The sequence below is a fragment of the Hemibagrus wyckioides genome, linkage group LG25, assembly GCF_019097595.1.
Source record: "Hemibagrus wyckioides isolate EC202008001 linkage group LG25, SWU_Hwy_1.0, whole genome shotgun sequence".
NCBI lineage: Eukaryota > Metazoa > Chordata > Actinopteri > Siluriformes > Bagridae > Hemibagrus > Hemibagrus wyckioides.
In genome coordinates this window covers 16,132,219-16,154,891 of record NC_080734.1, presented here as the reverse complement: position 1 = coordinate 16,154,891, position 22,673 = coordinate 16,132,219, and the positions used below count along the sequence as shown (strand labels likewise).

General features: G+C 39.2%; 1 protein-coding gene across 16 annotated transcripts in view; it reads left to right on the top strand.

Moving 5' to 3' along the window:
* Positions 1-22,673, top strand: part of dab1a (DAB adaptor protein 1a) — a 394,224-nt gene that overhangs the window by 335,448 nt on the left and 36,103 nt on the right. For all 16 annotated transcript variants that reach the window (XM_058379226.1, XM_058379225.1, XM_058379227.1 and 13 more), the window contains 2 exons: positions 2,488-2,586; positions 20,197-20,328. In XM_058379226.1, the coding sequence (XP_058235209.1) occupies positions 2,488-2,586; positions 20,197-20,328 (231 nt within the window). The remainder of the gene's footprint in view (positions 1-2,487; positions 2,587-20,196; positions 20,329-22,673) is intronic.

The following is a 22,673-nucleotide window of genomic DNA, read 5'->3' as shown; positions in this document are numbered from 1 at the left end:
TAAGACAAGTCTTAACTCTCTACTACATTCTCAATAGTAATTCTGATTCATCCCAGTGACTCGATTCTTTCAATTCAATTCACCAAAATGATTCATTTAGTGATTTGTTCAGTCACACTTGTTTTGTTATTAGAAAATGCCCATCTCTACAAATCTACTGGGACTTGGTGTTGAAATGGTGTCTAATAATTATTTTTACCTCAACTAACAACATCAGAGCTATTATATTTTCCTCTATTTTGTCAATTGACCTCATATTTATTGTGTAAGTTCATCAATCAATACATATGTTCATAAATTCTTAATAAAATAAAGATTATAGGTATAAAATCTTCACAGCTTGGCTCCGCCCCCTCTTCTTCTTGTTGCACCAGTAAGACTCACATCTGATCTGTTTTGTTCGTTCAGTTTGTTCATGAACTAGTTCCTTCAGTTCATACAGAATACAGTGAGGGAAAAAATTATTTGATCCCCTGCTGATTTTGCACGGTTTGCCCACTGACAAAGAAATGATCAGTCTGTAATTTTAATGGAAGGTGTATTTGAACAGTGAGAAGCAGAATAACAACAAAAAAATCCAGAAAAACGCATTTCAGAAAAGTTCTACATTGATTTGCATTTTATTGAGTGAAATAAGTATTTGATCCACTATCAGTCAGAAAGATTTCTGGCACCCAGGTGTCTTTTATACAGGTAAGGAGCTGAGATCACAGTAGGAGCACTCTCGGGGAGAGTCACCTGTCCACAGAAGGAAGCAATCAATCAGATTCCAAACTCTCCATCATGGTCAAGACCAAAGAGCTGTCCATGGATGTCAGGGACAAGATTGTAGACCTACACAAGGCTGGAATGAGCTACAAGACCATCGCCAAGCAGCTTGGTGAGAAGGTGACAACAGATCTCACCTCATGGAGTTTCAATGATCATGAGAACGGCGAGGAATCAGCCCAGAATTACACAGGAGGATTTTGTCAATGATCTCAAGGCAGCTGGGACCATAGTCACCAAGAAAACAATTGGTAACACACTACGCTGTGAAAGACTGAAATCCAGTAGCGCCCGCAAGGTCCCCCTGCTAAAGAAAGCACATGTACAGGCTCATCTGAAGTTTGCCAGTGAACATCTGAATGATTCAGAGGTGAACTGGTTGAAAGTGTTGTGGTCAAATGAGACCAAATCCAGCTCTTTGGCATCAACTCAACTCGCCATGTTTGAAGGAGGAGGAATGCTGCCTATTACCCCAAGTACACCATCCCCAGGTGACAGGACAACTGCACCGCATCAAAGGGATGAGGGACAGGGCCATGTAGCGTTAAATCTTGGATGAGAACCTCCTTCCCTCAGCCAGGGCATTGAAAATGGGTTGTGGATGGATATTCCAGCCTGACAATGACCAAAAACACACGGCCAAGGCAACAAAGGAGTGGTTCAAAAAGAAGCACATTAAGGTCCTGTAGTGGCCTAGCCAGTCTCCAGACCTTAATCCCATAGGAAATCTGTGGAGGGAGCTGAAGGGTCAGGCACAAAACCTTAATGACTTGGAGAGGATCTGCAAAGAGGAGTGGGCCCAAATTCCTTGAGACGTGAGATGTGAGCAAACCTGGTGGCCAACTACAAGAAATGTCTGACGTCTGTGATTGCCAACAAGGGTTTGTCACCAAGTACTAAGTCATGTTTTGTTAACTGGATCAAATACTTATTTCACTCAATAAAATGCAAATCAATGTATAACTTTTTTGAAATTTTGAAAGTGTTTTTCTGGATTTTGTTGTTATTCTGTCTCTCGCTGTTCAGATAAACCTACCATTAAAATTACAGACTGATCATTTCTTTGTCAGTGGGCAAACGTACAAAATCAGCAGGGGATCAAATATTTTTTTCCCTCACTGTAAGTACCGCTCACGGTCAGACTCAGCACCAGTTCTTGTTCAGTTAGAGGTGTGTTTGTTCGATAGGTCCAACAAATAACATGCTCCTTCACAGCTCACACTCTAATGCAGTCTTTTGAAAGGAAGACAAAAAAGAAACCTGAGACTGACCTGTCAATTTTTTTTTTTCTTTTTTGGAACTGTTCATTTTGGATATTGAAACTTAAAAGATAGGTGATGGCATACAAGCATACAAGACGGTGGGCACTGGTAGCTCAAGTGATTAAGGCTCTGGGTCATTGACCAGAAGATCGGGGTTCATGCTCCAGCACCGCCAAGCTGCCATCATTGGGCCCTTGAGCAAGGCCCGAAGCCACCCTACTCCACAGGTGCTGCATCATGGCTGACCCTGTGCTCTGACCCCAACCCCCAAGGATGGGCTATGTGAAGTTCATGCAATAATGTATATGGTGACAAATAAAGACAACTTAACATATGTTTCTTTCTGAAATTTCAGTTCAATTCACAGACCTCCAAACCCACATACCAAGAACCAGCATACAGCATATCATCTCTAAAACCTTTTAAACTCAAGTCTGTGTTTTTCTCTCTCCTGTAGGGGATCGCAGCCTCGGCACGCTCGAAAGGAGAACACAAGCAGAAAGTTTTTCTTACAGTGTCCTTCGGTGGGATCAAAATCTTCGATGAAAAGTCAGGGGTGAGTGAGAGAACTACTCAGGAGTTTGCACAGTGGGTGAGGGTTCAGTGATGAATTCGTTCTGGACTTCTGGATGTAGAGAGAGATTACTACTTGCAACACAGTTGTGTGTGTGTGTGTCTTTGCTGGTCCATTTCCTGGAAGTTTGTGCTTTCAAAATACAAATCAGCATTTGTTCAACAGATTATCACTATACTATCAGTGCCTTATTTCCCACAGCAACGAAGAAGGTTGTCAAATTTTTGCAGTCAAGGATCCCTTTAACTGTAAAGTCATTAAGTAATTACACACACACACACACACACCCACACACAGACGTCACTTTTGCAAACCACAGCTTTACAGAATGTAACAACAATAATCTTGTGTTGACTTGAATTGAACTCTTTGGGCCTGTGAATGATATTTGGTCAAGACTTTAAGCCTGCCTTCTCCTGGCTTTATGTGTTTTCTGCTCATAAAGCATCACTCAGATCCAGCTAAATGGGGCTCCTGTGCCTCCTCAGAAACCTGCAGGCTGCCGTGTTTGTTTTCTGGACTAAGAGCAGCTCTGTAGTTTGGGTCTGACTCAAGGCAGGAGGTCCCATAGGAAGGCTAAGCCTGTGTTAATGATGCGTTTTGAGCAGAGGAGAGAGGCGAGTGCACTCAGGGGAAATCAAACAGGCCTAATTGAATAGACGTGTCGGAATAGAATGCTGGGGGCTTTACACGAGCTAGCTTCAAGTTCATGTGCTAACTCTGAGGAAAAGAGACTGGCGACCTACAGTACAGGAAAACACACTGAGATACGCATGTGTGTATGTGTGCACATATATACAGTCCCCTCTGAAAGTATTGGAACGGCAAGACCAATAAAATTGTTTGTGCTACACACCAAAGACATTTAGGTTTGAGATCAAAAGATGGATCAGACGAGGCTGTGCTAAAAGCCTGGCAAAACATCACAAAAGAAGAAACCAACAAATTGGTGGTGTCAGTGAGTCACAGGCTGAATGCTGTTACTGCAAGCAAGGGATATGCAGCCAAATATTACATGTTATTTACTTGAAGATGGATCTGTTCCAATACTTTTGCTCAACTCCAAATTGGGTTGATCTGATAAAAAAAAAGTGCTATATGTTGTTTAACACGTCTGCATATAAATAGCAGTAAATAAAAGCTGAACTTTCTTCTCATATCCATCTTTGGATCTCAAACCCATATGTCTTCAGTCTATAATATTGAATTTGGCCTTGCTGTTCCAATAGTTTCGGAGGGGACCATTATATACAATTTATTCTTTAGTCTTTTTTCTAGTATTTTAACAAAGAAAACAAATGTTTGAAAACTGCTTTTTTGATGTATGTTACGTGAAATATATAGTAAAGTTAGATTGCACTGCTAATCTGAAAGCAAAACAACTGCAAAGCCTGATATTTGTTTTGTTAGCAGATTAGCAGTGCAAACTAGCTACATGCACTCACCAAAAGGCGCCTGTCCATCCATAAATCTTGTAAATCTAGTTTAATGAAATAACACACTACAGTATAAAACTGGTCGTTTGATTTACATATTTTTATCATAATTACTAATAGCTAAGCTATTACCAGATTAGCAGTGCAAGCTAACTGTACTAGCTGCAAACACTTTTCTGAGACACAGTCAATCCCTGCTACTTCCTTTGTTTTTCTTAGTCTCTGTACATATTTAATGAGAGGCTGTGTATGACAGGATAAGAGGAAAACACAGCAACGGTATTAGTTTTTGTTTTAAGTGCATAGGAACTAATTACATGTAGGAAGTAAAGTCGTATGAGCGAGGGGGGATGCAAAAATGTTGTACTGTTGGCACCACACATTTTGTCGGAGGAATCGTTTAAGTTAATCATTTGGGTTTGTTTCTTTACGGCTTCACATCTAATTTGCATGAACTTGAGAAAAATCAACGTGTTTTGTCACGTAGTGCTGTCACCGAAATTATGTAGGAGATGAATTGTTTGCGAGCATGAAATGCCGAAAGGGGGACGTTACATTATGCTGATCTAAACTCACGCAATCCACCGCTTTTGTTGTTGGTCTCAAGCTTTTAGAGAAGAGATAGAGTCTGGATAGATCAAGACTGCTGATAGTTTATGGGGATTAGTGGGGGATCGTCAGGATAGAGGGCAGTCCTGATGGATGATGTCAATATATCCTGAGATCATGGCGCCAAGAAAAGAGCTGATATTTCAGGGTTTTATTTCATATCTTATATTAATCTTCCGGTCTCTATGACATTTTCTATGTCTGTGATTGCAGAGAAAGATTTCGATTTTTAATTATAACGTTTGGCGACTGATTGCTGATAACTGTATTAATACAGAATGTATGTGGTGTTGCTAGTCTTCTACATCAAACCTATCTCAGTCAGAAATCCTTTCGATTGTGAAATATTTCAAGGACCTTCTTTTTGATGCACGTAGAGATTTATTCTAAACATTAGGTATGTGCTGTTCGTATCTGTAGATTTAGTTATTGGAGAAATTTGAGCTTCTTATTCTAATAATTTCAGTAAATGAACCTGTCATGTGGTTGTTCATGATGGAGGGAAAAGAGTTATGGCATTAAGGAACAAATAAACAATTAATATGTTTTAACATGCTTTTTGTCATCCAAGCCTGAAGAAGTTTCTTTATTTTATTTTTATAGATTTAGTGGTTTTTGCAAGTGTATAGCATTAATAATTGGAGAAGACTCCGGACCACCCTGTAGTGTGTCCACTCAGAGAAGGACTCTGACAATGATGTGTTTTATTGAATCCAGTGCTTCATTGGAAATTAAATGGCATAAATAAACAAATAAACCATTAATATGTGTATATATCCGGGATACAATGCACTCTGTGTCTGTTAAGTGCTGCAGGTGGTTCTATTGGGTTTTTTAAAATTTTTATTTATTTTTATTTACTCTATTTTAATCCAGTGATGCTAAACTAGGAAACATTCTGTTCTATACTCCTTCTATATACCTTCTATATACACATTCATCTAGTTGTTTAATCAGACGATCATATGGCAGAAGCACAATGCATACAACCATGCAGGTTAATGTTCACATCAAACATCAGAATGAAGAAAAGAAGTGTGATCTCTGTGACTGTAACCGTGACATGGATGTTGGTACCAGATGGGCTGTTTAGATTATTTCAGAAACTGCTGATCTCCTAGATGGGGATTTCCCACTTGAACCAGTCTGGCTATTTTCTGTGGACCCTCTCAGCCTTATAAGCTAGACATTTCCATCTACAGAGTTGTCCCTCACTCAATGTCACCCACTCCCTCAAAATTATGTGCAAAAGAGACTCCTGTGTGTGAAAAAACCAAGGTCTGCAGTTTCTGAAATACTGGAAGTAGCCCATCTGGCACCGACAACCATGCCACAATCAAAGTCACAGTGATCACACTTCTTCTTTTGTTCTGATGTGAGATGTGAACATTAACTAAAGCTTTTTGCCCTGTATCTGCATGGTTTTATGCATTGCACTGCACTGACATGATTGGCTGCAATGAAATCCAATTGTTCCTAATAAAGTGCACAGCAGTTATATATAACAGCATGCGTAGTTTTTAGGTGTTCCGTGTAAAGTGTGCAGTGATTGTATGTATAACAATATGTGAAGATATACCAGTATTCCTAATAAAGTAGACAGTGGGTGTACAAATCAGTGTCCAGTTGGAGCATCATTAGTGCTAATAAATTTGTGCTCCTCTGCCTATATATGTGACTAGCAGGAGTACCTGGAGTCTGTATCTAATAGACATTGTTTGCATGTCATCCTGCAGCTTTACCTGCTGCCTTGTTTAAAGTGTTTCTGTGAAGAGGTGACACGGCTGTGGAGAGGCTGATGACACTCCAGCCTCTGCTGCTCTTTTCTATTACAGAGCTCTTGTGTCAGCGTGGTGGTAATCCCACGACTTAGAGCTGTTACAGAAAAATAGAGGAGTCAGCCTGGTGTGTGTGTGTGTGTGTGTGTGTGTCGCCTGGGTATATATCACAGTGATAGCCTATGAGGCAGGATGACTGGGTCTTGTCACTGTGGGTGTTTTAAAGCTTTTATTAGATCTGAAAAGTGCTGTCCTCTATTACCTTCAAGGCCATACCTTATTCTGCTACTCCTCTCCATCTCTCTTCATCTCTGTCTATCCCTCTCATTCTCTGCCCTTTTTAATCCACTGTCAGATCTTCCCTTCTCCGGCTTATTAAAGTATGTCCATTTTTTCCCTGAGCTGTTCTGCTGTCCATTGTGGGTCAACTCCATACCTGGATACAAACAGCTGTCAGTGTTATTACTTTGTGCTATGAAAAGACATGACTGACGGTTTGATGGACTTTAAATAGAGTCTCTGAAGAATTGTCACATTTTTAAGAGGCTTTTAGACAAGAGCCACATCGAGAAACGATGATAGAGAGTAAAGGAGAGTAAAATAAAAACAAGGGAGGATAAAGATAGTAACCTGACACCGGGGCAACACTGGACCAATTCCATGGGACGAATGTCACATTGGGTCAACAATTAAATTACAGAGTCAGCAGCCTTTCAGCCAGCTTTAAATCAACTATTCCAACATTAGGCAATGATCGTTATTTGATACTTATTAGAGAATTGTGACTAGATGTGTTCGTAAATAAAACATTTCAGTAAAGGTCTTAGTATAAATAGCGAAAATAATTTTAGACCCATCTTTAATTGCAGAAATTCACTGCATAAATAAATAAAAATAAATAAATAAATAGATTTAATATAATATAATATAAATATAAAATATTATTAAACATAATAAAAACAATAAATTATAATGAATTATAATAATAAATAAAATATAAAATGAATATAATAAATATATAATATAAATGCAATTTTTTTTTTTTAAATGTAAATATTATTTTTGAATATTGTGAAATCATAGACTATTTCAGGACACCATGGCACACCCCATGCATGTCAATGACAAAAAATGATCAATATCAATAACTTAATCACTGACCACTTATTCATGCTACATAGGATACAGTAAAATAGTAGTAAAAGATTTTTTTAATATATTGATTGATCCGTATCTTCATTTTGCTTATAATTTCTGCTTAGCTTAATATTAAAAAGATTATTAAGTGAAATGTAATTCAGTGCAATGTAATATTCCTATGCTGTGCATATGACATGCTTTAAATTCAAGATAAAGTCTTCATTTTCATGTCTTTGCTTCTACACTTCACAGCTCCTGCTTGTTGACTTCTCCCTCAGAGCCTCTCTCTGATGAAGAGGAGCAACTTCCTAATTTCATTAATGCGACTCAGCAGAACTCACAGTGACTCGGTTAATCGCACTGAGGCCTGGCCGTCTGAAGGCCTGCCAAAATCAGCCACTCGAATGATTAACTGCTCCAGAGAGAAAGTGGGAGGGAGAGAGAGAGAGAGAGAGAAACCATATTGAATAAACTGCTGAAAAAAGTAGTGCAAAAACTCTTTGGACACAATCCACAGTATCATAAGACTCAGGTATGTGTGCTTGCACTCTATTCCTATAAGACATTAAAAAATTGTCTTGTAAGGCTACAATTTACGGATGTGTAAAAATGAAATTTGCAGGATGACCCCACACCCCAATCATGTCCGATTTCCATAATTTGTCCAATATGGTTACCCGTTTCAATCAGCACTTAGTTTCAGAAGTCAGCCCCGGCACGCCTGGAGTGTCGTCTCCCACGTCCGCTGCTTCTGATTTGCATGGAAATGAGATTTGACCGGTCCAATAAAGCAGTTTGGCGCACATAAAAACAGATGTTGATGTAAATGACTGTGTCTGTTCCACTTACTCTAATATCATTAGAGAGTGTGCGTGTGCAGGCGTGTGTGTCTGAGAGGAGGAAAGAGGACTGCATCAATAAAAAAAAAAGATTCATCTTTAAAAGATGGAGCAGATTTTTTCTATTTTTCTTTATGAAACCGAGCACTCCAGAACTCAAGGTGTTGCTACTTGGAAGCATTAAGCAAAAACATTTAATTCATTTGAATATGTTAGCACTTCAGGTCTCTTAGGATTTTCAAAGCTAAGTTTTGTGGTTATTTCTAAATAGCACAGAGCATCCCTCCCCCAACACACTCACACACTCCATATGCTGCACCATCCCCACAGGGAGCCATGGGCGGCTGATTTCTGAACTTCTTGCCAATTCTTCTCTCAAGGGAGTCATTTTGACTGCCCACCCGCTTGTTCGCTCTGTGTGCATGTGTGTCTATGTGTGTCTATGTGTGTGTTGGCACAGGTGGCAACTGTGATTGAGTTCAGTCCTCTCCTCACTAATTACCTCTCTCCCAGGCCCAGTCGCCTGCAGACACGGTGCAGGAGAGGCGGAGAAACCCTTCAGTCATCTGTGTACTTACTCCTTCTCTCTGCCTCTGTCTTTCTAATCAAAAGCCTTGGCCGTAACTCTGGCAATTTCCATGACAGCCTCTAATTAGTGGCTACCTGGCCTTGTGGCAGAGGCGTTTTGTGTAGAGACACAGACGCGGGTCATCAAGGTTGAGTGATCAAGAAAAAAAATAACACAGGGCCGGTCATGTGTCCGGGTGCAATTATTTATTATGAACATATTCACCTTAACCTCTGTAGCACACTGCGTTGAGTTAAGGAGATATTATTGATCTTTCCATCGGCATGTACAATTGGATTAAATGATATGATGTGCAAAAAATTTTGGTGGAGGTCAAGGGAAAAATCTCTATATATATTTAGATATTTTTAAATAATATTTTGACATTTTGAATATATTTAAATAAATATTTAATATTTAGAAATTTTTTTTTAGAATTAGATTAAATGTCTGATTAAATTTATTTTTAATAAGGATGCCAAAAAAGTGCATTTTATACAATAATATATATATATATATATATATATATATATATATATATATATATATATAATGAATTAATTTAATATATATATATATATATATATATATATATATATATATATATATATATATATATATATATATATAAAATTAATAAATAATATAATTTTAAACAATTTTTCCCCATTTATATTTTTATAAAATAAAATATATGTGTGAGCAATTTTTGTGGGCTTTACCAAGAGTGCCAAAAATTCCGCAGCTGGCTGTAAGTGCGAGGGAAAGCCAAAAAGACAGGGTTTTTGGATTCCTACATGGATGATTTCCGGCCTGCTGTGACAAGGACATGTGGAAATGCTGGCTTATCGTCATTTAGTGCTGTGGCTAATGTAACGTGAGCTTGAGAGCGCTGACTCTCTTAATGAAGGCTATTACTTAATGACAGCTCATGTCTGATGAAGCAGGTCAACAGAATGCCTTTGAGAGTGTGTGTGTGTGTGTGTGTTTGTGTGTGTGTGTGTGGATATGCGTGTGTGTGTGGATATGAGTGTCCATGAGTGCATGAAAGACTGATGGAGTGTTGGAGATGGTTGTGATGGAGAGAGGGAGAAGGAGAAATGTGTGCTGGAGAGGTGATCAGTCAGGGGGAAAAATCCATTAAATAGACAGCAGCGGCTGTGGAGTATAAAAGTTAAATAATGGGAAACTATAGATACACAGCAGCTAAAGACAGAGAAAGGGGTTGTCACTTCAAGCTACTGTTGTCAGTCTGTCACAAATGGTGCAACAACAACAACAACAACAAAAAAGGAGTCTGTGCTGTCTCACTCCCTCTCTCATTCTCTCTCTCACTCCCTCGCTCTTTCCTCAGTGTTCTGGCAGGATGAAAACGTGTGTTTGAAGTGACTCAGAGAAGCAGTGTGTGTCTCTGCAGGCTGGACACAGCTGAGGTTTAGTAGAGAATGGGAGTTTGGAAGCTTTGCTGCTTCCCTTGTGACTTGACAAAAGCTGCTGTTGAGAATAATCTGTCTCCTTCAACTAAATCCAGCTGAGTTTCCTAGCTGTGTGTGTGTGCATGCATGCTTGTGTGTGTGTGAGTGCATGTGTGTGGGTGTGTGCGGATGTGCTTGCATATATGTGTGTGTGAGTGCACATGTGTGTGGGTGTGTGCAGATGTGCTTGCATGCATGTGTGTATATGTGTGTGTGTGAGTGCCCATGTGTGTGTGTATATGTTTCTGTGTGTGTGAGTGCACATGTGTGTGTATGTATTTCTGTGTGTGTGAGTGCCCATGTGTGCCCAGATTGTGTGCCCACAATAGTAGCTCAGCTGGACTTCCTCACATATAAACACACACACACACACACACACACACACAGTTACACTATACATAGCAATGAACAATTTGTTGCTGTGTGCACTGTATTGTTTTTCTGGTTGTTTTTCCTGATGTTTGTATTTAACTTCATTAATTTTATTTCTTTCATTTGGTTAGCATGTCTGCCTCACATTTCTGGGGTTAGGTATTCGATTCCCATATAGGGTATCTCTGTGCTTTTGGTACACAGGGTTCTTCCCTGAGTCCACGTACTGTAGTCTGATTGGCATCTTTAAATTGTCTGTAGTGTGTCAGCCGATGTGTGAGCGTATGTGATTCCCATCCTGGGTGTACCTTATCCTCGTGGCCCGAGTTCCTTCATATAGGCTCAAGGTTCCGCTACAATAGAAGGATGGGATTTGTTTCCTTCTCCTATACATACTGCTGTGGAGATACTGTGATGGTATGTTGATCGGAAGGTCAGGGTTCAAGCCCCAGCACTGCCAAGCTGCCACTGTTGGGCAATTGAGCAAGGCCCTTAACCCTCTCTGCTCCAGGGGTGCTGTATCAAAGAATCAGCCTATGAGTTAACATGTGAGAACTTACACTGTACTTACTATTTTTTATTGTGATTGAAGTCACACTGGCAGAACTCTTCACACTCAGGAAAACAGACGTCTATGCAAACGAAAAACTGAATCATTTTTCACACAAACTGCATTCAATGGGCACGTCTTCCAAAATCCATGAACTCTTTAGTCATTCAGACTCCAGCAGCTGCACAACACTGAATATCTGCAGCACATTTTCATCTGCTAACACACTGCTTTCAAAACTGTTAAAAACACATTCAAACAGAACGATGCTGAATTTCATGCAGCAACCAGACCGAAATATATATATGTATATATATATATATATATATATATATATATATATATGTATATATATATATATATATATATATATATATATATAGAAAATGCTAGCAAAATATTTACAATAAAATCAAATCATAATTCTTCCTAAAACAGATCATTGTAATTTCAGCTGAAAGTTTACTCAGGTGTCCTGTCCAGTCTCGTCACCATCTTTTAGTTAAAAAAAGAGCTTCAGAATGATTCAGTTTGGAAACACAGATAAAGGAAGACAGGATGGTTGACGAGGAAAGAGGAGTGACAAAGAGAGGGAGAATGATATAAACTATATTGCCAAAAGTTTTGGGAGTTGGGCTCGGCCCCTTAGTTCCAGTAAAAGGAATTCTTAATGCTTCAACATACCAAGACATTTTGGACAATTTCATGCTTCCAACTTTGTGGGAACAGTTTTGGGGATGACCCCTTCCTAGGTCCATAAAGACATGAATGAACAAGTTTGGTGTGGATGAACTTGACTGGCCTGTACAGAGTCCTGACCTCAACCCGATAGAACACCTTTGGGATGAATTAAAGCGGAGACCGCGAGCCAGACCTTCTCGTCCAACATCAGTGCCTGACCTCACAAACATGCTTCTACAGGAATGGTCAAAAATTCCCATAAACACACTCCTTATCCTTGTAGAAAGCCTTCCCAGAAGAGTTGAAGCTGGAATAGCCGCAAAAGGCAGGACAACTCCATATTAAACCCTCCGGATTAAGAACGGAATGTTATTAAAGTTCATGTGCATGTAAAAGCAGACGTCCCAAAACTTTTGCCATAATAGTGTATTACTATAAAGATAGAAACAAATTAAAATATATTGAAGCAGCATCGTTCTTGTTGCAGTATATATCATATAATACAGTCAATAAAGTGAACAGGGTTTTGTTCTTATTCTATAATGAAATACTGATTCATGGGATTCATTGCTGCCCTGTAGTCAAATGAGCTTATTGTTTATTTTGGATTATCTTTTTGGCTAAGATTCATGTTGGTAATGCAGACTTTATGTAGAGTTTTGGAAACAGTGGCTTCATTATTGACCGCTTCTTGTAAGCAACTGAAAATAAAAACCCTGTAATACAAAGCCTTGCTTCAAATATTTGGCAGGAAAGGGCAGAAAAGTTTTTTCACTTTGAGAATTCACGTCATATAAGCCACTTATCAAGCAGTACATAAGCTCCCTATTGAGAAAAGGCATAAAATAAGTTCTTCTTTATAATAGGGTGTCATCTTATCTATAATGCTCTAGATTACTTTTATTTCATTACATCAGCACACATTCCAAAGAGAGAGAGAGAGAGAGAGAGAGAGAGAGATCGTCGTTACAGGGTTGATCACTCATCTGTGCTTCACCTCCAAAAGGACAATGGTGTCAGAACAATAACAAAGTGTTAGTGCCTCTATCTTTCCTCTGCCATACCTTGATGAATGTGTAACCTGAAGATTTTGTGCAGTGTAGCTTTTGGGCGTGCTTCAAGATGGCAGATGCTGGTTTGTGCTTCAGGGGGTGAAATATTGAACAATTAGAGCGAAGCCGCCTCTCTGTACGAGCTGCCAAAATTCGGGTATGTTATTCGAGTTAAGTTATATTCTTTGCTTTATCTGCTTTTATTCTTCTTCTTCGTTCACACGTGCATGAGGGTGATTCATGTAGTTCATCAGTATCCTGCATCAATAAGTAAGAAATCAGATTATATGCTTTTTGATATTGGCACCAGAATTCTGAATGAACTTGATTACATCATGGAAAAGTTTTGAAGGTGATAAGCATGTAATAGTTTGTAATTGTACTCTGGAATCCCCCCAAAAAAACGCTTTTGCTATGTCCTTCTGGGGAAAAGGCTCAAGACAGATAAGAGGTCTTAAACATATAGTTAGTGTAGTTGCACGGTGATTATCAGTACAAACAGCAGGTTTGAAATATAAGAAAAAAATATATATATTCTGAAATCCTGAACTCCTATCGTAGCTGTCTTACACTGATCAGGCATAACATTATGACCACCTGCCTAATATCATGTTGGTCCCTCTTTTGCTGCCAAAACAGCCCTGACCCATCATGCCCTGTGTATTCTGACACCTTTCTATCAGAACCACCATTATCTTTTTCAGCAATTTGAGCAACAGTAGCTCGTCTGTTGGATCGGATCACACGGGCCAGCCTTCTCTCCTCATGTGTATCAGTGAGCCTTGGCCGCCCATGACCCTATTGCTGGTACACCACTGTTCCTTTCTTGGACCACTTTTAATAGATACTGACCACTGCAGACCGGGAACACCCCACAAGAGCTGCAGTTTTGGAGATGCTCTGAGCCAGTGGTCTAGCCATCACAATTTGGCCCTTGTCAAACTCGCTCAAATCCTTACTCTTGCCCATTTTTTCTGCTTCTAACACATCAGCTTTGAGGACAAAATGTTCACTTGCTGCCTAATATATCCCACCCAGGAGATCATCGTCTTATTCACTTCACCTCTAATGTTATGCCTGATCGGTGTACATTTCTAAAACTGACATCAAGAGACCATTACCAGTTTCCTCTTATGGTTCTCAAGGTTTGGCATTGTCTGGTTCTGTACCTAATGCTTGGACAGTTGTGCCACTTCAAATTCCAGAAAATCACTGACTGGAAAAGTCCCCAATATTTGGATTTCACGTGCTAAGGGTAGTGTTCTTCTATCACACATAAAAAAGAATGTGAGATTGGCTACTGATTCATTATAAACTCAGTGGACGAGTCTGTTACTCTGTGTCCCTTCTGGTTTGGAAAACAACCCACAGTCATTTTTTCAGAGGCTTCTCTGGGACACCCATTGGCCTGTTACTCGGATAAAGAGACTTAGAAGTGAATTAAAGAAAAGCTGGCGACATGGGGCAAGCTTATTTGGGATGTTCTGACAGATCTGGCTTAATGCTGTCTTGTTGACAGGTAAAAGCTAGTTATCAGTGTAGATTAAGGGATTTGTGGGCCTCTGTGCTTCCCTGTGCTGCTTTAGGAAACCATATCCTAGTCTGGGATCCTACTTCTTCCAGCATTTCTCTTCTCTGCCTTTCAATGATGCCTGTAATAACCCAGGCTGCATGAGCTGGAAGCATGCATTTTAAATTCCTCAGGCCTAAACATTCTCAGTGGAGTGGTAAAATGCAGAGTTTATCACAAACCCACTGGCCTGTGGATACGAAAGGACCCAATAAAGCTTGGGTGAATTAGCATGCATTCGTATTCAGCTGCATTACTGTTTGTAAGGTGTGTGTGTGTGTGTGTACTCTTTGTTTAATTAGCTGTGAATATGTGGGTTTTAGAGGCTTAGCTTTGGACTGCAGTCTCTCATTATCTCTTTAACAGCTGCAATCACCATCCAGTGCTTGTCATTCTCCTCCAACTAAACAGCACACCAACCCTGTGAGATAAGCTAATACACCACATGGGCAAGGTTTTAACACAAAACGTCCTCTGCCTTGGGCTCCTCCTAATAAGCTCCGGTTGTGTCTGAGTAGGTCATGTCATGTGCCCATACGTAGCTGAAATCAGCAGGGTTTTATTGTTTAATTCAATTGCAAGGTACACTAAAGATCTATCAATAATTTTGTGACTTAAATGCTTTGGCTGGATTTGGGATTTGATTCAATTCTTATGAAATCAAGTTTCAAGTCAATCGAGCTTCTCTAACATATCTTTTCTGGTGTAATTTAAGCAAATGTCCATGAAAAAGTATTAAAAAAGAGGACATGTTTATTCCTTAAGAGGCCTATTCAGAGTTAGTGACCTGTTCAAAAGTTTTCTCCTTATTTGAAAAGTTTTCTCTATATTGCAAAATGAAAAGAAATTATTTTATTATTTATTATAGTGCTGTTGTCAGTGTATTTTAGCTAGCTGGCTAGCTTTGGTGCGTTAGCTATGTCTGACAGCCCGAGAGTTATGCAGAGCCTTGTAAAAAGCACTCGCAATTCATCGCACAGCCTGGTTCACATATGACACTGTGAGATTACAGCAGAGTCATCTCTTTTCCCTTTAACCAGAGCTTATATTTTACCTAAAAACCATTAAGTGGCTAGATGGTTTTGTATGATATGTATTGTTTATGATACCGCAGAGTATCATTTACACAGAAACTGCTGTATTATCCTTAACCTTCAACAAAGACAAAGATCTCATCTACAGTAGAATACCATATTAGGGCTAAGTAGCAACTTTTGTTCTTAATAAAAAAATGACATTAGCATCATTTATAGATTAGTGAGGTGTATTGTAAGGTTACAGACTGTATGTGTGCATAGAGTTATGACTAAATTCAAGACTGCCAAGTCACACAGGCTGATGAGAAAGGATAAAAGATGTGGCTTATGTAGGCTGATGATGAAAAGATGACAACTTTTCTATTGATACTCAGCAAAGATACATGGATGGTGCAATCCTTCTCAAGTTCTGAAGGAAACTAAGATTCTTCACTAATTTTAGGATCATGCTTACATACGTAGCCTTCTGTTTTTGGTTCGCCGTTCAATTCATCGCCTCATTTGGAACAACCATACAAATGGTTGCCATGGGCAAGGTACATTCGATACAACTGTTCATTATTTTAGAACGGTCCACGGATAAATTATGTCACATGCACAATGAGTTCTATTACATTGTATTATATTCTCTTTATGTTTATTATATATTATTATCTTGTTGGTTCTGTTCATATTTAACTGTGGGATTAGTAACTAAGGAAAGCCATCTTACAGTATTGCATCACATGTATGTGACGAATAAAAACCTTGGACATTGAGTTAGACGTATTGATATATATACTGTAGTGTATATATATACACTATATTGCCAAAAGTATTCGCTCACCTGCCTTGACTCGCATATGAACTTAAGTGACATCCCATTCCTAATCCATAGGGTACAATATGACGTCGGTCCACCCTTTGCAGCTATAACAGCTTCAACTTTTCTGGGAAGGCTGTCCACAAGGTTTAGGAGTGTGTTTATGGGAATTTTTGACCATTCTTCCAGAAGCGCGTTTGTGAGGTCACACACTGATATTGAATGAGAAGGCCTGGCTCTCAGTCTCCGCTCTAATTCATCCCAAAGGTGTTCTATCGGGTTGAGGTCAGGACTCTGTGCAGGCCAGTCAAGTTCATCCACACCAGACTCTGTCATCCATGTCTTTATGGACCTTGCTTTGTGCACTGGTGCACAGTCATGTTGGAAGAGGAAGGGGCCAGCTCCAAACTGTTCCCACAAAGTTGGGAGCATGGAATTGTCCAAAATGTCTTGGTATGCTGAAGCATTCAGAGTTCCTTTCACTGGAACTAAGGGGCCAAGCCCAGCTCCTGAAAAACAACCCCACACCATAATCCCCCCTCCACCAAACTTTACACTTGGCACAATGCAGTCAGACAAGTACCGTTCTCCTGGCAACCGCCAAACCCAGACTCGTCCATCAGATTGCCAGATGGAGAAGCGCGATTCGTCACTCCAGAGAACGCGTCTCCACTGCTCTAGAGTCCAGTGGCGGCGTGCTTTACACCACTGCATCCGACGCTTTGCATTGCACTTGGTGATGTATGGCTTGGATGCAGCTGCTCGGCCATGGAAACCCATTCCATGAAGCTCTCTGCGCACTGTTCTTGAGCTAATCTGAAGGCCACATGAAGTTTGGAGGTCTGTAGCGATTGACTCTGCAGAAAGTTGGCGACCTCTTCGCACTATGCGCCTCAGCATCCGCTGACCCCGCTCCGTCAGTTTACGTGGCCTACCACTTCGTGGCTGAGTTGCTGTCGTTCCCAAACACTTCCACGTTCTTATAATACAGCTGACAGTTGACTGTGGAATATTTAGGATCGAGGAAATTTCACGACTGGATTTGTTGCACAGGTGGCATCCTATCACAGTTCCACGCTGGAATTCACTGAGCTCCTGAGAGCGACCCATTCTTTCACAAATGTTTGTAAAAACAGTCTGCATGCCTAGGTGCTTGATTTTATACACCTGTGGCCATGGAAGTGATTGGAACACCTGATTCTGATTATTTGGATGGGTGAGCGAATACTTTTGGCAATATAGTGTATCATTTCATTTCAACTGGAAATTAATAGAACATTGTAGAAGTTCAAAATATGCAAAACTAAGAAAGTAAATGTTCAATATCTTAAATATTTCAATAACTTGAGGCTTTCTAGATCCCTATGGGAATGTAAGCACGCATAAAGTTTGGCACAAACTTGTGGAGTCCTATGTCAGCTCGAGTACACACTGTAAGGGGAAAATTATGTAAATATTTAAAATATTTTGCTCAGGAATGATGTCAGTAATGTAATATATGGTGAAAATTGTTGTATTAAATTCTAAATAATGCAAAATAGAAGCATTTTCAGTAATTGACTCAAATCTTTGGCCCCCTTGTAAATGAAGAAGCTTTTTTTAGAGACAATTATAATTTTAACTACTTTTTAAATTAATAAATAAAAAATGTAATTGAACCTAATAAGAAATCAACAAATTAATTAAAAAAAGAGGCACATCAAATTAAATTGTTTCTAATCGATGCGGTCTGCATTACATCTGTCCAGGTTTCTTTCGTCCGTTTGGAGCGTTCCTCTGTGTGTGTATGTATTTGTATGTGCAATATTTTAATAGGTCATTATAATTGGACGTCGGCCCTCTACAGCGGTATCACATCCTTGTATTACGAGCTCAAGGCAACATTCCATTCCGTGAAATTGGTAGAGGAAGGTTGCCGTTGAATGGCTTCACAAGTAATTAATCTTTCAAGGATTTTCTCTGCTTCCAATTTCAAACCACCCAGAAGGAAAGAAGGCACAGTTATTTGAGGGGGAGATTTCACATCTAAGGCTCAGAAAGTGCTTGAAAGATTAAAGCCGATGGTGAGGGGGGCTTTTGTCGCTTTGTATTACATTAATCCCTCGAAGACAAACCGTTTTTATATTGTGCAGCCATAGATTTTTTTTCCGCCTGCCATTGCACATTTTTATGTTTTATTTAGCTTGATATCCGTGCACCCGGAAGCAGGAGGCAAGAAATTTCATTAAACACAACTTTTTCTTTTTTAAACTGTATTTAAGTTACTACTGTATGTTTCACAAATGCTCCATGCTCCACATTTCTGGGTGCGTACATGACATCATAGTGCAGTAAGACTTTTTCTTTTTGTCCTTTCTTTCATTTTTAACCATTTTATCATTTTTTATCTCATGAAGGAAATCTTGTTTGTTTAACGTGTCAAGGACAGTGCTATGTGTTTAAGAGTAGAAAATAGCAACTTACAGTCAAACGAATCCCCATGCAATGGCACAGACCACAAATGAACTGTCAAGGTCTTAAAGTGAGGAGTAGAAATTATGCCACTGATGTTATAATGAGCAGGGGCTGAGTGGGTGGAGAGGAGATGATTGCCACTTGCAGTGGATGAGTTCAGTAGATGATTGCTGTATTGCGCCAGTCGGGATACAGGAGTTTAGGAGCAGGATGGAGGAGCCTCCCTTATGAGCTCTTGACACTCTTTTTTCAAGCTCTTATCTTCTGGCACGACCCTCGATTCGAGCAGTTGTTTCCGGCATGGTTCTGTTGAAGAAGAAGGGCTTATATCCTGGCATGCAGCACTGCTACACAGACACACACGTTTCAAGTTTATTGAATATATCTTCTGCACACCAGCTGCCGCTTACAGAAGCGAATCAAATTCCGAAACGATTCCAGTGTCCTTATCAGCTTATAACCAAGCAGGAAATTTCCCAACAGCTCCAGTCTAAAGCTCTTTATTTCTACAATATGTGTGATTATGTAATCAGACACTATAAAACATTTTGCTGACCAGGACCCATGTCAGTTTTTTTTGTTTTTTTTTTAAAAAAGGGAAATATAATGAAAAAATATCCTTAATTAATTTTAATTTTAATTTAAAGTCCAGCTATTCAAATCATATGCAAATTTGTACCATTATTATTTAATGTTAATATATTTTTACTTCATTTTAGATTATTAATTGCTGAACTAGTAACAAAAAAAGTAGTTAGTTATGGCCCCAAGTTTTACAAACCTAACAATTTTCACATACTATAAGTTATTATGTACCTTAATATCCAATATTTGAATGATGTACTTCTAATTATTACACATTTACTTATTTAAAAACACAGAGTTAATGTACTATACAATAAAACAGGGATTTAATTATATCATATTTGCACCAGTTTCCTAATTTATAGGTTTTTCTGAAATGTTAAGGTTTAACTCAATTGAATTTCCAGTCTGCCTGACTTAACACTAAAAGACCTTGATATAACAACTTTAACAACTCTAACACCCTCCAGTGTAACATTATTAAACTGTGGATTCTCTGACTTTGCTTTTGCACCTCTGGGCATCCTCAAACCTGACTTTCTTTTGCCCTGTTTCTCAATTATTTTTCATCACTGCAGACTTCTTTCTTTTGCTTCTGATATGTTATAATCTAATTTTGTGAAACAATGTGCTTTTTTTTCCAGGTTCTTCAGCACCACCATGCAGTTCATGAGATTTCCTACATTGCCAAGGATATCACAGACCACCGGGCTTTTGGCTACGTATGCGGGAAGGAGGGCAACCACCGATTTGTAGCCATCAAAACGGCTCAGTCTGTGAGTATGAGTTTATACTGCTGCTAGATCATATATACCAGTGGGTGTATTAGTATAGGGGGGTTGATAGACAGACAGACAAACAGACAGACAGACAGACAGATAGATAGATAGATAGATAGATAGATAGATAGATAGATAGATAGATAGATAGATAGATAGATAGATAGACAGATTGATTGATTGATTGATTGATTGGCAGGCAGACAGACAGATTGACAGGCAGCTAGATAGATAGACAGACAGACAGACAGACAGACTGATTGATTGATTGATTGATTGATTGATTGATTGATTGATTTTGTTGTTATCGCCTGTTATTCCACTAAACAAAATTTTGAATCCCATTAATGTTAAATGATCAATATTTGGGTCAGTGCATTTAAAGGCCAGACAAATAAAATGTAACTTTCCAGTTTAGCTTTCCACAGCCACTTTGAGAGGAACCAGACTCATCCTCATCTGGGTTACACCGGATAGTGTGATTATAAATCATTTCCCTTCTCTACACTTACTGTGTACTATATGGTCCAAAAGTACAATCATGTAGCTGTACCGTTAATTCAGTAACAAATCTGCAATATTTTGGTTTGCTCTTCCAGTTTGGACTGCTACTTGCCAACTTACCTCCATTCCATTCCTCTCTCTCTCTCTCTCTCTCTCTCTCCCCCCCCCTCACTTTTTCTTTTTCACTGCACTGTATAGCTGGTCTGCAGTGTTGCAGATCTATGCTGGATGTTGCTATTGATTTCCTGTTCACAGTCAATGAGTACACTGCTTCTCCCATCCCATCCATCCCCTGCTTGCTCTGAACTGCAGGTGACCCTGAGCTGAGCATGACACATGGTTATAGGCAGAACCCACATTCACTGTCTTTCTCATTTGTTTCATTTCAGTCTTTTCTTCCGCCTCTTCCACCTCCTATTCACAGCCACGTTTTACTTTCCCTCCCCTGGGGTTGTAACCTCTTCTGTTCATATGACTTACTTTCTCTGGTATCGGCCGCTCCGTTTTCCCCCTCTCTCTTCCTCTTTTCTTAAAGTATTGCTTTTCCCTGTGATGTTTATGAGCAAAAGCAGGAGAAATAAACTCGCAGGCAAATTTGAAGTGCACGTGTTCTCTGTACATTTGGGTATTTAGTGGGTTATTAGTGACATTTAGACTACGGCGGGCAGGAGATACATTTTTAATGATAACATGGAGCTTTGAAGTTATCTACAAAGTGTGAGTTTGATCATATGTGGCTTTTTAAGATGCAAAGCACTTTGTACTGTCACCTCTAATCAGAGAGTATTTTGAGAGTAGCAGAAGCATCACACTTTAATTACACTGAGGGGGAACATATTTACTTACTTCTTTCTAGCTATGATTATTCGATAGCAGTTTATTTGAAGTCTATTTGACAATTTTAATGCAGCAACACAATAGACACATATATGGGCTTTTCACACTGCGCTTAACCCCGGGTTATTGTAGTTCTAAATCCTGGGTAGAGGATTGTTTCATACCTGTGTTTTAGAGGCAGGGTTTGCACAGCTTTTGTGACCTTAACTTCATATTGTGGTGCTTAACATTTACAGGGTGAAATGGTTTAGTGTTAGATCGTTGCAGCTAGATGCTTTGCAACAGACAACCAATCAGAAATTGAACAGCGTGTGCCATGTGAAAACTAGGACGTAGCAACAAAAACAGCTCGGTAATGTCAGACGGCAAAACACTGAACATCATAAAGTGCGCACTGAAGCGAGGGCTAAATACATGACGCTGAAAAATAACCAGAAGTTAAATATCAATAAACGACAGCTATATGACACATTTTAAAAGACCAAAACAGGTTATAAATCTGTAAAAGATAGCAATATATGCTTAAAAGAAGAACAACAGACCTGTCCTTTTTAATCACTCATGCGGAAGAGTGAGACAAGCTGTTTAAAGCGGTCGTATTTTGTATTTATCCAGACATGGATAAATGTTGATTTCACAAATATTTAAAGAAGAAGGATAAGCTAGGGTTTAGGAATGTACAGTGTGAAATGCCAGGTTATGAATAGCCAGGATTAATTGTTAACCCCAGGTAAAGGCTGAAGCATCAAACAATAAACCCAGGAATCGATAGATAGATAGATAGATAGATAGATAGATAGATAGATAGATAGATAGATAGATAGATAGATAGATAGATAGATAGATAGATAGATAGATAGATAGATAGATAGATAGATAGATAGATAGAGAGTTGAGTGCCATGATTGGTTTCTCTTGGTTTGCGTGTTACACCAGTAAACATGCTATTTATAGTCTTTGGATGCAAATTTGATACTTTCAGTAGGAACTTCATTACAATC